General features: G+C 38.4%; 1 protein-coding gene across 1 annotated transcript in view; it reads left to right on the top strand.

Annotated features, from left to right (window-relative positions):
* Positions 1–16,984, top strand: part of LOC131951247 (A disintegrin and metalloproteinase with thrombospondin motifs 7) — a 116,768-nt gene that overhangs the window by 95,086 nt on the left and 4,698 nt on the right. Inside the window, exons 7-22 of the mRNA XM_059313598.1 lie at positions 194–321; positions 1,126–1,275; positions 1,784–1,927; positions 2,135–2,288; positions 4,572–4,664; positions 5,244–5,386; positions 5,730–5,793; positions 6,610–6,715; positions 10,476–10,603; positions 11,262–11,382; positions 11,837–11,970; positions 12,473–12,580; positions 13,101–13,236; positions 13,850–13,976; positions 14,727–14,946; positions 15,544–16,029. Of these exons, the coding sequence (XP_059169581.1) occupies positions 194–321; positions 1,126–1,275; positions 1,784–1,927; positions 2,135–2,288; positions 4,572–4,664; positions 5,244–5,386; positions 5,730–5,793; positions 6,610–6,715; positions 10,476–10,603; positions 11,262–11,382; positions 11,837–11,970; positions 12,473–12,580; positions 13,101–13,236; positions 13,850–13,976; positions 14,727–14,946; positions 15,544–16,029 (2,442 nt within the window). The remainder of the gene's footprint in view (positions 1–193; positions 322–1,125; positions 1,276–1,783; positions 1,928–2,134; positions 2,289–4,571; positions 4,665–5,243; positions 5,387–5,729; positions 5,794–6,609; positions 6,716–10,475; positions 10,604–11,261; positions 11,383–11,836; positions 11,971–12,472; positions 12,581–13,100; positions 13,237–13,849; positions 13,977–14,726; positions 14,947–15,543; positions 16,030–16,984) is intronic.

Genomic DNA, 16,984 nt, shown 5'->3' with positions numbered 1-16,984 from the left:
TTTAAACAAATTAAAAACTACAACATTATTTTAATGTATACCTGAATTGTTTATAAAATAATGGTTATTCATTTATAATTGAAAAATAAATTTTACATGCATAGACTACACAGATTAAGTTTTGCAAAATAGAGTGTATATTTCTATTGCTGTGGACTATATGAAGTATTTTTTTTATTGTTGTTCTCCCTAGGAAAGCTTACAAATAACCCACCATGCAGACAAAACGTTGAAAAGTTTTTGCAAGTTTCAAAAGGAAGAAAACAATAATACAGATGATGATCACCCACTGCATCATGATGTTGCTGTTCTACTCACTAAGTAAGTTTTAAACATCAACATGTTGCTATTCTACTCACTAAGTTTTAAACATCAACATGTTGCTATTCTACTCACTAAGTAAGTTTTAAACATCAACATGTTGCTATTCTACTCACTAAGTAAGTTTTAAACATCAACATGTTGCTATTCTACTCACTAAGTTTTAAACATCAACATGTTGCTATTCTACTCACTAAGTAAGTTTTAAACATCAACATGTTGCTATTCTACTCACCAAGTAAGTTTTAAACATCAACATGTTGCTATTCTACTCAACAAATAAGTTTTAAACATCAACATGTTGCTATTCTACTCACCAAGTAAGTTTTAAACATCAACATGTTGCTGTTCTACTAACTAAGTTTTAAACATCAACATGTTGCTATTTTACTCACTAAGTAAGTTTTGAACATCAACATGTTGCTATTCTACTCACTAAGTAAGTTTTAAACATCATCATGTTGCTGTTCTACTCACTAAGTAAGTTTTAAACATCAATATGTTGCTATTCTACTCACCAATTCGGACAGAGAGGGTATAGGTCTTATGAATCAAAGTTATGTAAAACACAACAGTTGAACAGCGTGTGACTTTAACCTATGTTGTTTTTTAGTGTTTGTTCTGCACATTGTGGTTTTAGGTGTTTTGGTATCTCTTCTATTCTCCTTGTCTTTACACAAACCTTTCTATTTAATCTCAGTTTTGTCTCACTAAAGAATATGGCCTAATTCTTGCCACTTTCATCCCCTGCTCATTGTTTAATTTGTTTAAAGCTAACAGCAATGACATTATGTTGGTTTACAGAAAAGACATCTGTTCACGCATGAATGAACCATGCAACACACTAGGTCTGGCCCAGGTCAACGGCCTCTGCCAGCCTTACAGATCTTGCAGTATTGTCCAAGACAACGGCGTCCATGTGCCCTGGACCATTGCACATGAGTTGGGACACAAGTTAGTACAACTTTTTCTCTCGTACTCAGATCTAAATAAAATCACAACCTATATAAATATAATTAGATTTTTTGAGTTATTTAAATTATTTATTTATTTTATAAAGTATTTTGAAATAAGAAAAGATAAAAACTTATTTGTTTAAAGTTATGTAGTCCCACAAGATAATCCTGAATTTTTTTTTCTGCTGTGTGCCTCGTTGTCTCCCTTGGCCTTCCCAGTTTTCTTTTTCCTTGAGGTGTCCAGTTTAGAGCCATTCCTATGACATCATCTGGATTCATTCTTTAAACGTGCCCCATCCATCGCCATTTATTTTTAAATTTTGGAAATGGCTTTTATTTCCATTTCTCCTAGTAGTCTATTGGAATTGGTGTTGGGCTAGAGGATGTCTTGTACCCATCTCAGCTATACCACTGTATCAAAATAATCAGTTTTGTAATAATTTTTTGTTTTGTTTCCTGTTTAAGAAAAAAATTAAATGAAGTTTTTTATTTGGCCCATGCACCAGTTTTGGCATGAAACATGACAACCTACAGGAGGGGTGTGAGACAGATGAAATGACAGAGTACATCATGTCTTCTCAGTTCACTGGGGGGCCCAAAAATCTGAAGTGGTCAACCTGTAGTAAAGACGCCATTACCAAATTCTTAGAGTAAGTTCAAATCTTATTCTTTGCTAATTTTTTTTATAAACAAAAAGTTAATTAACTTTAATTAATAATTTTAAAACATATGGTTTAAATTATTTTAAAATAAATAAATGTTTACATTAAGTTCCTATTTATAAAATAAATTAAAAAGTATTTGTTTTATTTAAAAAAAAATCACATTTCTTACAAGAATTAAATTTTTTCAACCAGCCGTGACTGGGGCTACTGTCTAGACGACCCCCCTGGCCCTCAAGTCCCAGCTTACCCTGACAGACCTATAGGAATCATCTATGACGCTGACACACAGTGCAGGTTGCTTTACGGCTACGGGGCAACCAGGTGTAATGAGACTGAAGCCTTGGAGGTAAACATTAACACAACTAGGTGGTAGGTTGTCCTAGCTAGTGGAACATACACAACTAGGTGGGCCTAGCTAGTGGAACATACACAACTAGGTGGTAGGTGGGCCTAGCTATTGAAAGATTTACACAACTAGGTGGTAGGTGGGCCTAGCTATTGGAACATACACAACTAGGTGGGCCTAGCTATTGGAACATACACAACTAGGTGGGCCTAGCTATTGGAACATACACAACTAGGTGGGCCTAGCTAGTGGAACATTAACACAACTAGGTGGGCCTAGCTATTGGAACATTAACACAACTAGGTAGTAGGTGGGCCTAGCTATTGGAACATACACAACTAGGTGGGCCTAGCTAGCGGAACATTAACACAACTAGGTGGTAGGTGGGCCTAGCTATTGGAACATACACAACTAGGTGGACCTAGCTAGTGGAACATTAACACAACTAGGTGGGCCTAGCCATTGGAACATAAACACAACTAGGTGGGCCTAGCTATTGGAACATTAACACAACTAGGTGGTAGGTGGGCCTAGCTATTGGAACATTAACACAACTAGGTGGTAGTTGGGCCTAGCTATTGGAACATTAATACAACTAGGTGGGCCTAGCTATTGGAACATTAACACAACTAGGTGGTAGGTGGGCCTAGCTATTGGAACATTAACACAACTAGGTGGTAGGTGGGCCTAGCTATTGGAGCATTAACAAAACTAGGTGGGCCTAGCTATTGGAACATTAACACAACTAGGTGGTAGGTGGGCCTAGCTATTGGAACATTAATACAACTAGGTGGGCCTAGCTATTGGAACATACACAACTAGGTGGGCCTAGCTAGCGGAACATTAACACAACTAGGTAGTAGGTGGACCTAGCTAGTGGAACATTAACACAACTAGGTGGGCCTAGCCATTGGAACATAAACACAACTAGGTGGGCCTAGCTATTGGAACATTAACACAACTAGGTGGTAGGTGGGCCTAGCTATTGGAACATTAACACAACTAGGTGGTAGGTGGGCCTAGCTATTGGAACATTAATACAACTAGGTGGGCCTAGCTATTGGAACATTAACACAACTAGGTGGTAGGTGGGCCTAGCTATTGGAACATTAACACAACTAGGTGGTAGGTGGGCCTAGCTATTGGAGCATTAACAAAACTAGGTGGGCCTAGCTATTGGAACATTAACACAACTAGGTGGTAGGTGGGCCTAGCTATTGGAACATTAACACAACTAGGTGGTAGTTGGGCCTAGCTATTGGAACATTAATACAACTAGGTGGGCCTAGCTATTGGAACATTAACACAACTAGGTGGTAGGTGGGCCTAGCTATTGGAACATTAACACAACTAGGTGGTAGGTGGGCCTAGCTATTGGAGCATTAACAAAACTAGGTGGGCCTAGCTATTGGAACATTAACACAACTAGGTGGTAGGTGGGCCTAGCTATTGGAACATTAATACAACTAGGTGGGCCTAGCTATTGGAACATACACAACTAGGTGGGCCTAGCTAGCGGAACATTAACACAACTAGGTAGTAGGTGGACCTAGCTAGTGGAACATTAACACAACTAGGTGGGCCTAGCCATTGGAACATAAACACAACTAGGTGGGCCTAGCTATTGGAACATTAACACAACTAGGTGGTAGGTGGGCCTAGCTATTGGAACATTAACACAACTAGGTGGTAGGTGGGCCTAGCTATTGGAACATTAATACAACTAGGTGGGCCTAGCTATTGGAACATTAACACAACTAGGTGGTAGGTGGGCCTAGCTATTGGAACATTAACACAACTAGGTGGTAGGTGGGCCTAGCTATTGGAGCATTAACAAAACTAGGTGGGCCTAGCTATTGGAACATTAACACAACTAGGTGGTAGGTGGGCCTAGCTATTGGAACATTAATACAACTAGGTGGGCCTAGCTATTGGAACATTAACACAACTAGGTGGTAGGTGGGCCTAGCTATTGGAGCATTAACAAAACTAGGTGGGCCTAGCTATTGGAACATTAACACAACTAGGTGGTAGGTGGGCCTAGCTATTGGAGCATTAACACAACTAGGTAGGCCTAGCTATTGGAACACAACTAGAAATTAGATAGTTATTAAAAAACAAAAACACAAATATACCCTACACAAATATTCTCCAAGTAACTATTCAAACTATAAAAACTCAATAAGTCCCATTTTTTTCCATGTAGAGTTTTAAGAAAAACATCCTTTTTAAACTGTATGTAGCTAAGCCCCTTATGACAAGAAATTATTGTTTTAATCTCAGAACATCTGTACAACATTGTGGTGTAGGATACACAACAAATGTGCCACAAACTTGCACCCTGCAGCTGATGGCACCATCTGTGGCAAAGATAAGGTAGGGCTGACTTTAGTTTCTGTGGAGATTTTACTGGAAGGGACATTGCTACTAGTTGCATATGCCCGACATTCTAACATATATATTGCTCATCTTTGTTACTGGAATAAAGAAAATTAAACAGTGGACAACTTTTTCACACTTTCTCACAAATTATAATAACCTGTTTCTGTATGAATTATCTACTGAAGTAAAGCAGCATTTGCTGTTGTTATTTGAAATAACCAAGGGACATAATAATGAAAACTGAGTCTTTTAAAATGATCACAGAGTTCAGGTTCTTAGTGTAATAGTGATATTAATTCAAGATTTAAAAGCTAATTTAAATTGTAAGTGTGTGGTCAATATTTCAGTGATGTGTGTGTGGTCAATATTTTATTTGTGTGTGAGTGTTCAGTGTGTGGTCTATGTTTCAGTGGTGTGTGTGTGGTCTATGTTTCAGTGGTGTGTGTGTGGTCAATATTTCAGTGGTGTGTGAGCAGTCAGTGTGTGGTCAATATTTCAGTGGTGTGTGTGTGGTCAATATTTCAGTGGTGTGTGTGGTCAATATTTCAGTGGTGTGTGTGGTCTATGTTTCAGTGGTGTGTGAGCGGTCAGTGTGTGGAACTGGCTGACAGACCTGCTATAGATGGACAGTGGGGAGAGTGGGCTGAATGGACATCCTGCACCAGAACCTGTGGGGCGGGGATCAGCTTTTCTGAGAGACATTGTGACCATCCCCCGTAAGTCTAGAATCCACTGTCTACTTACACATCTGTAATAAGCTCAGACATCAACTGTAAGCATGTAACACAATCACTTGTACAATCCACTGTCTACTTACACATCTGTAATAAGCTCAGACATCAACTGTTAGCATGTAAAAAATGTCACACAATCACTCATTTCACACATTCACTTTTGTCATGCACTCGATTCAAACTTTTAGACCCATAAATACTCTTGTCACACATTCACTCATTTGTCCCAATTACTCATCACTCAGTCATATCACACGTATGCCATACAACAAAACACCAACTACCAATAACACCAGGACTACAACAACATCATCATTTTTCACAGGCCTGAACATGGAGGCAAATATTGTACAGGGGAAAGAAAACGTTATAGGATTTGTAACAGTGAGGTAAGTTTGGGGTAAATTTAGGATTTGTAACAGTGAGGTAAGTTTGGGGTAAATTTAGGATTTGTTATAGTGAGTTAAGTTTGGGGTAAATTTAGGATTTGTAACTGAGGTAAGTTTGGGGTAAATTTCGGATTTGTAACAGTGAGGTAAGTTTGGGGTAAGTTTAAGATTTGTAATAGTGGGACAAGTTTTGGGTAAATTTAGGATTTGTAACAGTGAGGTAAGTTTGGGGTAAATTTAAGATTTGTAATAGCGAGACAAGTTTGGGGTAAGTTTAGGATTTGTAACAGTGAGGTAAGTTTGGGGTAAATTTAAGATTTGTAATAGTGAGACAAGTTTGGGGTAAGTTTAGGATTTGTAACAGTGAGGTAAGTTTGGGGTAAATTTAGGATTTGTAACAGTGAGGTAAGTTTGGGGTAAGTTTAGGATTTGTAACAGTGAGGTAAGTTTGGGGTAAATTTAGGATTTGTAACAGTGAGGTAAGTTTGGGGTAAGTTTAGGATTTGTAACAGTGAGGTAAGTTTGGGGTAAATTTAGGATTTGTAACAGTGAGGTAAGTTTGGGGTAAATTTAGGATTTGTAACAGTGAGGTAAGTTTGGGGTAAGTTTAGGATTTGTAACAGTGAGGTAAGTTTGGGGTAAATTTATAATTTGTAACAGTGAGGTAAGTATGGGGTAAGTTTAGGATTTGTAACAGTGAGGTAAGTTTGGGATAAATTTAGGATTTGTAATAGCGAGACAAGTTTGGGATAAATGTAGGATTTGCAACAGTGAGGTCAGTTTAAAATTAATCTCTACAACTGTTATCATCCCCAGAGCTGTCAGAATGAGACAATGACTTTCAGAGCGGAACAATGTGCCCACTACAATAGTCAGCTTTATAAAGGTTCTTTATACGAGTGGGAGCCCACGCCTAACCCAGGTCAGCTTTATAAATGTTCTTTATGTATGTGTGTAAGTCTATATCTAACACAGGTTAACATATTGAAGAGGAAACAATCCCAGCCTAGTTTAGACATGAGACAGATATTCATCACATGTTCATGTTTGGTGTTAGAGGTGTTTGAAGATATTATACACTCAGTTGCATCACATTACGAAGGAGGGTTGTGGTCAGGGGCGGATTAAGCTTGGGCGGGGCCCCAGGCTGAAACTTTTTGGGGCCCCCCCTGATATATATATATATATATATATATATATATATATATATATATATATATATATATATATATATATATATATATATATATATATATATATATATATTAATATATATATCCTAATCAGCATACTATTCAAGATATTAATGGATTATTTATAACTTACAGGAACATTCGACACCGATATTTACAAAACTGCTTCTACTTTAAAAAGCTTTCAATTGTGTTCAATGAGCGGTAAATTGGATACATTCTTAATTTTGTGCCCTCCAACGCAATTAAGTATACGTGTCAACTGGTTAGGCGCCATTGAGACCATTGACTCCGATTTCAGCCCGCTTTTCTTTTTTTAATTTGTTTTCATAGCCTTTGTCCAACCAAGAACAAACTACAGCAGATGTTTGATTTTGGAGTTGTCTCTCCTAGAAGAGTGGCTATCCCCATCTAACGAGCCTCATCTGCCCGAGGATTTGAACTCGAGACATTTCGGTTAAGCATCCACGAGCTTTACCTACTAGCATCCCCTAGCATCTAACCAATATGTACTCATTTTTATCATGATTATATGTTGCCCCCACCCACTACCACGACACACACACTAACAAAACACAGGCGAGATCCATCCGCTACGTCAGTAATACTAAATATACGACTGTTTAGTTTAGGCCTGTTGAAGTTTCCGACCTCTACCCCGCGATCTAGCCGGGTACCAGACGGTAAGACGATGTCCCGCGTCTGGTGGTGGGGGAAGTAAAGCCTGGATAGAGCCTACGGATTAATAAACGACCATCATGTAGTGTTTCAAACCAACATCTCAGTGAGACTGATTCAGTCCAAAATTTGCCATTTAGTTGGAGTTCACTACGTCGAGACCTCCCTGGCTAATGAGAGTCAAACTCCTGAGCCGCTATATCCTTGTTACAATAGTTATTGAACTGTCATTCACGTATTTATATTAGGCATGAGAAAGCTGGAAATGCAGACTAACATTAAACACATGTAAATATCAATGACAATATTATAATGTCGTTACAGAGCAGACGATAAAAACTGGTGCACTTGTTTGATTATAGACGAAAAAAGAAAACAAAGAATATCTAACCACATTATGTCGGAAACTATCAATAACATACAGGGGTTAAACTAGGCCCAACTAAAACTAGTAAGCACGGTATAAGCGTAAAAAAACACACTTCCATCCTCTTTAGGTGTCATCCATTTATGAGGCCAACAAAAAGTTGGATTTCCACAGGCGTCCATTTAAAGAACGTCATCCCTGGCTTGTACACCCGATATTAACATTCACTAAAAGTAAAAGCCTATAAGTGTTTTTAAAAGTTTAAATCATAGAGTGTTCACACCAGATTCAATCCATTTATGTGTCAGAATGTGACCGCTGTTTTTGTTTTTAACTCTAAAATAAACCCAATTTATTGTTATAAGCAAACGGTGTCCGGGCTGGTATTTATACTAAAGTGTGTGCTCGAGTTTGATATTTTGATCAAAAATTGAAATAAACTTGTCATTCAAATATTAAAACATTGGATTTTATAGTAAAAAAAACCCCCAAAGATTTCACTTTAAAGGAAAATTTACTATGATTGAAAAAGGAAATTTGGGGGCCCCTAAAAATCGGGGGCCCCTGGCTGCAGCCCCCTCAGCACCCCCCTTAATCCGCCACTGGTTGTGGTCCTTATTGGGTGACATTATTGACTGTGGTGACACCAACACCATGGCACCACCCCTACCCTTGGTGACCCCCACCAATACCATGGCACCACCCCTACCCTTGGTGACACCACCAATACCACGGCACCACCCCTACCCTTGGTGACTCCACCAACACCATGGCACCACCCCTACCCTTGGTGACCCCCACCAATACCACGGCACCACCCCTACCCTTGGTGACCCCCACCAACACCACGGCACCACCCCTACCCTTGGTGACCCCCACCAACACCACGGCACCACCCCTACCCTTGGTGACCCCCACCAATACCATGGCACCACCCCTACCCTTGGTGACCCCCACCAATACCACGGCACCACCCCTACCCTTGGTGACTCCACCAACACCATGGCACCACCCCTACCCTTGGTGACCCCCACCAATACCACGGCACCACCCCTACCCTTGGTGACCCCCACCAACACCACGGCACCACCCCTACCCTTGGTGACCCCCACCAATACCATGGCACCACCCCTACCCTTGGTGACACCACCAATACCACGGCACCACCCCTACCCTTGGTGACCCCCACCAACACCACGGCACCACCCCTACCCTTGGTGACCCCCACCAATACCATGGCACCACCCCTACCCTTGGTGACCCCCACCAATACCACGGCACCACCCCTACCCTTGGTGACCCCCACCAACACCACGGCACCACCCCTACCCTTGGTGACCCCCACCAATACCATGGCACCACCCCTACCCTTGGTGACCCCCACGAATACCACAGCACCACCCCTACCCTTGGTGACCCCCACCAATACCACGGCACCACCCCTACCCTTGGTGACTCCACCAACACCATGGCACCACCCCTACCCTTGGTGACCCCCACCAACACCATGGCACCACCCCTCCCCTTGGTGACCCCCACCAATACCATGGCACCACCCCTACCCTTGGTGACCCCCACCAATACCATGGCACCACCCCTACCCTTGGTGACCCCCACCAACACCACTGCACCACCCCTACCCTTGGTGAACCAACACCACTGCACCACCCCTACCCTTGGTGAACTAACACCATGGCACCACCCCTACCCTTGGTGACCCCCCATCAACACCACGGCACCACCCCTACCCTTGGTGACCCCACCAACACCACTGCACCACCCCTACCCTTGGTGAACCAACACCATGGCACCACCCCTACCCTTGGTGACCCCCACTGACACCATGGCACCACCCCTACCCTTGGTGACCCCACCAACACCACTGCACCACCCCTACCCTTGGTGAACTAACACCATGGCACCACCCCTACCCTTGGTGACCCCCCATCAACACCACGGCACCACCCCTACCCTTGGTGACCCCACCAACACCACTGCACCACCCCTACCCTTGGTGAACCAACACCATGGCACCACCCCTACCCTTGGTGACCCCCACTGACACCATGGCACCACCCCTACCCTTGGTGACCCCCCACCAACACCATGGCACCACCCCTACCCTTGGTGACCCCCCACCAACACCATGGCACCACCCCTATCCTTGGTGACACCACCAACACCACTGCACCACCCCTACCCTTGATGACCCCCACTGACACCATGGCACCACCCCTACCCTTGGTGACCCCCACTGACACCATGGCACCACCCCTACCCTTGGGGACCCCCCACCAACACCATAGCACCACCCCTACCCTTGGTGACCCGCATCATGCCAACCCCTAATAAGCTGCAGTAAAACATGAAACATACAAGTTTGGTGAAAAAGTTTGTTGAAGGTGTTACTGCCACATCAAATGTTTTCCATTGTGCCCCCACAGGAAACCCATGTCAGTTGATCTGTAAACCAAAAGAAGAACATTTCTCCGTCCTGTTGAATGACATTGTGAAGGATGGAACTCCCTGTATAACTGGAACTAGGAGCATGTGCATCAGTGGCAGATGCAGGGTAAATGAAATCTTCTCTAGTCTGGAACTTTTTTAATCATGTTAAAACATGACAATCATAAGTAACTTTCATGCGTGGTACATAATGTATCTACTAAGTAAATCCTCAAAAGTCTGTGTCATTTTATGTCAGATGTCATCTTAAGGAACTGGTAACTCTGTAATTTTTAAATGTAAACGCTGAGAGGGTCTACACATTCGCACAGTTGTCGTATGAGTTATATGTGCAATCATTATTTATGCTGGAAAACATGATAGCCGAATTTGTTTCATTACTTGAAAAAAGTTATTCTGATTCATATACAACCAATGACAATAATTATTTTTTAACAATAGACATATGTGCACACTTTAAATTTATCTTTTGTTTATCCGTGTTTTGTTTAGCTTGTAGATTCCAATAACATTTTATTTTATCCATGTTTAGCATGTAGGCTGAGACTGGATCATAGATTCCAATAACATTTTATTTTATCCATGTTTAGCATGTAGGCTGTGACTGGATCATAGATTCCAATAACATTTTATTTTATCCATGTTTAGCATGTAGGCTGTGACTGGATCATAGATTCCAATAACATTTTATTTTATCCATGTTTAGCATGTAGGCTGTGACTGGATCATAGATTCCAATAACATTTTATTTTATCCATGTTTAGCATGTAGGCTGTGACTGGATCATAGATTCCAATGCTGTAGAAGATAAATGTGGTGTTTGTTTTGGTGATGGCTCAACATGTACAACTATCAAACAACAATTCAACGAAACAAAAAAACTAGGTCAGTCTGTCCTTGTGTATAAATATCATCAACTTTTTATTTGTTGTTATTGAATGTAAGAAATCAAGATTTTATTAAAATAATTGTTTCGAATCTTTATTAATTTTTATTCCCATTAAGGGCATGGGCGGGTGATGAAAACCAAAATAACCAATATGCTTGTTTCTAAACCTAATGCTATAATGTTTAGCATAATATAGTTAAGACTTAGAGTTAAGTCTAAAAATATAAAAAATGGCCGAAAATTTCATGTTGTTGCCATGGTGATGGCAGCCATCTTGGATTTTATTTACCTATTAGTTGCTTATTTTTTATATAGTCTACCTCTCATAGTTAGTTTTTTTTATAGATGTTTATAAAATCTAGGTCCTACATAAAATTACTTTTTGAAATTGTTTTTCATTGTTATTCATACATTTATATGTAGCTTAACTCACTATGTCTGTTTGTATAGGCTATGTAGAAGCTACTGTAATACCTGCTGGGGCAAGGAACATTAGAGTGGAGGAGGTGGCTGAGGCCAATAACTTTTTGGCTTTAAAAAATGACGCAGGGAAATATTATTTAAATGGCTATTGGTTTATTCAGGTGGGTAATGACATGTCCCTCCAACACAATTAAGTATACGTGTCAACTGGTTATGTACCATTGAGGCCATTGACTCCGATTTCAGCAGTTGTTTGATTTTGGAGTTGTCTCTCATAGAAGAGTGGCTGTCCCCAGCTAATGAGACTCATCTGCCCGTGGGTTTGAACTTTGAACTAGAGATTTTTTGGTTTAGCAACCATGAGCTTTACCGACTCCATCACCCCGCCCCCTACTGTGTCTTTAATTTGTTTCAAAACACTTATAAAAATAAATCTTCTGTATTTTATGTTAATATATATATATATATATATATATATATATATATATATATATATATATATATATATATATATATATATATATAATGTTTTGAATAAATTCATGAAATGCAAATAAAAAAACATATTAACTATAACTATTTAATAATTTATTAGTGTAAAAGTATAACATACTTTTATGATGATAGAAAGTTTATCTACAACAAATTGTCCAATCTAAACAGTGGTCTGGTGACTACGAGGTTGCTGGGACAATAATTCATTACAAAAGAGTTGGAAACAAGGAAGTTTTTTTGGCCCCTGGTCCTCTTAAAGAACCGTTGCACATTATGGTAAAATCATTGACGTCTTTTCTTGGTTCTTAACCCTTTTCTTACTTAAGCATTATTCATTACAGATGCCATTTGCAGATATTCTAAAAGCTACATACTGTTAGTGTAATCAATGTTGTGTTAAAATGGGTTTTTTACCAATTGACCATACTCTAGCCATATCATTGTTCTTAATGAGACATTCTTCCTACACAAAAAAAAAACTTACTATCATGTTATGATTTGAGGTTGTTTTTTTTAGTTTTACCTTATGTGCAAAATGATATATTTTAAATCTGCAATATAAACTTTTTTATGTTTTAAGCTAGTTAGAAGAAATTGATTTTTTTTTCAATTATTTCTATGTCTGAACTAAAAAAAGATTTTTAAAGTACTCCTAATTTTTTTTATTTAGACATGTTTACCATTTTGTTGTTGAATTTGTGAACTATTCATTACAATACAACTCAAAATCCCTAAAACAAAACTGACTTAAGACAAATGTGGATTGTGGAATAATGACAGCCAAATTTTCTGACAGCTTTTGATGCAGTCTCACAACCCTGGGGTAGAGTTTGAGTACACCGTGCCTAAAGAAAACGCAACAGACACCAGGAAACCAGAGTACAACTGGGACTACACAGCCTGGTCACACTGTACACTCTCTTGTGGTGGAGGTAAAAATACACAACTTCAAAATGTTCATCTTCAAAGTTAAAATAAATTAAATGGGTTTTTTATAAGCCTGAAAACACATTCTATATATATATATATATATATATATATATATATATATATATATATATATATATATATATATGTATATATTCTATATATATATATATATAAATATATAATATATTTTTCTTTTGTAAAAATAAATGTAATATCTTAAATAGATGTTTTGTAGACTTGAGGGGTAACTGGGAGTTCAGCTTAATTTATCTTGCTGAGAAAATATCAGGTCTTACACGTACTTCATTAGATTGATCAAATCCTTTCACTTAGGACCATTGTCTTTGTTTTTAAATTGTAAACTATACAGGCGATATTAACTTTCAAAATAGAAATGCACTGTTCAAAAGAAAAATATGTACCAATATATATATATATATATATATATATATATATATATATATATATATATATATATATATATATATATATATATATATATATATATATATATATATAAATATATATATATATATATATAAATATATGTATATATATACATACACATACATATATATCTTGTATAATGTATATGTCTATGATATTGGTTTACAGGAACTCAGCGCTCCTCTGTGGTATGTAAAGAGCTAGAGAATGTCATTGTAGATGATATGAACTGTGACCAGAACAGCAAGCCAGATGATAAGCTGAGAGTCTGTAATGTCCACCTATGTCCAGCTCGGTAGGTTGTCTCGTCCTATTCAAACTGTGGTCTCCTCATATAGTTTTCAAACTTTTTACTTGTTAATTTATAAGTAAACAGAACATTAATTTTATTATTACAACTCTTTGAAGAGTACTTTACACTTTACTGCAATGACAGGCAATGGAATATCTAAAATGGGCCTAGTGGGAATTAAGATTTTTTAAAGATCATTAGTGCTACTGCGCTAACCCTGTTTAATGTCATAACTTAAACAATTGAAAATATAAATTACCTTCAAAACCAATCAGGTGAAGTAAGTAGAGTTTATCTGCTTCTCTGACACCTGGATATGACTATCTTCTAATTCCCCTGACTAAGATCTGGATAGATTCAGATGCCCTATATGCTAACTCTTAAGCCCATTTAAGGGGGTCTAGACTTTTAACTACGGTGCCCCTTACTGCTTGACCAAATGGTCCCTTAACTAATTTTATCATCATGGGACATATGAAGTAGAGTTTACCTATTTCAATTACTTCTACATATGAGGATATAATAGTGTGGTCAGCACTGTGCCCAGCCACTTTGCTTTTCCCTAATGTGAGTCAGGTACTCTACAGAGCTGGGTGGACTCAGGGACGCCCTACATACTCGAGCCTGGGATCCAACTTTGAGACCTTCTGATCAGCAGTTGTAATCTCTGCCATCTAACCGTGTCATTCCCACTTAAATAATTTAATTAATTAAAATAGTCTAATTAACTAAAATTAAAACAATTTTTCTTAGTTGGTGGACAGGGGCATGGCAGCGTTGCTCAGTGACCTGTGGAGACACAGGCACCCACCGCAGAACTGTCATCTGTGTGCGCAGTCTAGGCTCCAGTGAGCAGATAGCGCTGGAAGACAAGGACTGTGAAAGTCTGGACAGGCCAGAGGAAGTAGAGCCGTGCCATCACAAAGATCCGTGTCCTGGTGTGGGGGTGTGGCAGGCTGAAGAGTGGAGCGAAGTAAATAGTTTCTTTACATTTTTGTTCCGATTTTTTTAAAAATATTGTGGATTTTTAAAATCAGAAATTTTTAAATTAAACTTTACATATTTTGTATTATTCTTTGTTATAGCTTAATTAATGCTGATATAAAGTACTAATTATGGCAATACTTTAAAGTCAATTAATTTATGCTTCAATTATTAAAGATTACTTCCTATAATGTTAAAAATATACATAAGCCTATTTATTTTAATCAGCAAAAAGATTTTAGTTTCTTCTGTTTTATAGAAGCTTTAAACAAGGAGTCCCCTTGCTAAACTTATTTTTTTCAATTTTTCCATTTTTTTAAAAAATGAGTTACATTTTAATATCAATTATAGTGTGCCGATTATAAAGAATAATTTCGGAAAGTCACACTTTAAACTGCAACTTTTACCAGTAAAAATTAAAAATTCTAAGCTTAATTAAAAAAAAAAATTTGAGGTCAGTTTGTGCAAAAATAATCTTAAAAGACATAGTGAGCATTGCAAGTGGACTCCATTAAATCTGAGCTCCTGAAATATATTTTTTATTATTGCCTACCTCTAAAATGAGTTCTGAATCCGTATCACACAGTGCTCAAGGCTATGTAATGGAGGTGTACAGTTCCGAAGGGTAACGTGTGTGGGCGGGGTCATATGTGATGACCAGAAACCAGAGGTCAACAGGTCATGTAATGAGAAACCATGTCTGGATGAGAACCTCAACATTCTAGAAGGTGGGGCAGACACAGACGACCTCAACCCAAAATTTCCAGTCCCGTCCGGCATGTTGTCACAAAATGAACAAAGTTTTGACAACAATAAAAATGTCATAATTGCTAAATCTCATTCTGAAATCGGGGGGATGAAGAAAAATGAAGATGTCCCAACACACCACAAACACAGGCTGCATCATTCACACCTCCATAAAAAGAAGAGTGATAGTCCAGATATGTCGACAAATATAGCAGAAGATGCATCCATCAAAAGTCGATCTGCGACAGCAGAAAACTCAAATAGTCCAAGGCAATTGGAACACAAGGGCTTCAACTTTGCCTGGCAAATCTCAGCATGGAGTGAGGTAAAATCATATTCTCATGTTTCAAAAGTTATAAGCAAGCAAATGAAGAGAATTTTTTTTTATTTGTTAAGATTAAGTAATTTAACAAAAGTGATGAATTTAACAAAATTCATATTACTATGGTCCAATATACAAATACATTATGGCCCAATATTTTTATATTCCAACAACCAATACAGTATGCTCCAAAATAGAAATACATTATGGCCCAATATTTTCTTATCCCATAGACCAATAAATTATGGTCTAAAATTTATATTCATTATGGTCCAATATTTTCATGAATCAGTTTGTCTTTACTGGCAAGTTGGTGATTGGTCAGAGGTAGGCTTTGATATCTGGCATTGTATTTACATCATGTTTAGTGGGGAGGTTTTTTAAATCTTGCTTGTATATTTACATTGGTTTTTGAATGCAAATTTTATAAGTAAAAATTCAAATAAATTCTTAAAAAATAGGTAATTTGCCCACCTGTCTTAACAGAATAATAGACAGTATTCCCATCTTATTAGAAGTATAGTCAGTATTCCCATCTTATTAGAAGTATAGTCAGTATTCCCATCTTATTAGAAATATAGTCAGTATTCCCCAGGGGCGGAACTACAGTGCCGCCAGACCCCGCAATGCGGGGGGGCCCACGTCATTTAGGGGACCACGTCATTTAGGGGCCCACAGCCGACCATAATATTTTTTTTTATAGTTAAAAATTTAATTCTCTTGCATTTTTGACTTGATTGTTGTTTTGTAAAAAAGATCACCGTAGCTGCGGTTGGATTATCTTTATTCTATAGACACCACCCCACGCTCTTGTATATTCTTTTTCCCTTTGTTTTTAAACCATTGTGAAGGCCGAGTCCTCTTTCTCCTACAATCAAACTTATCAAAGATAAGTCGACTTTCAAACCACTTCCATGACTTATTTCCCTTTTTTAAATAGTCAAATAGGGGTGCTCAA

This window comes from Physella acuta, unplaced genomic scaffold, assembly GCF_028476545.2.
Source record: "Physella acuta isolate Inbredline_101_S28 unplaced genomic scaffold, ASM2847654v3 ptg000805l, whole genome shotgun sequence".
Taxonomy (NCBI): Eukaryota; Metazoa; Mollusca; class Gastropoda; family Physidae; genus Physella; species Physella acuta.
The sequence above is the reverse complement of the archived record's forward strand: the minus strand, read 5'-3'. Positions and strand labels throughout refer to the sequence as shown.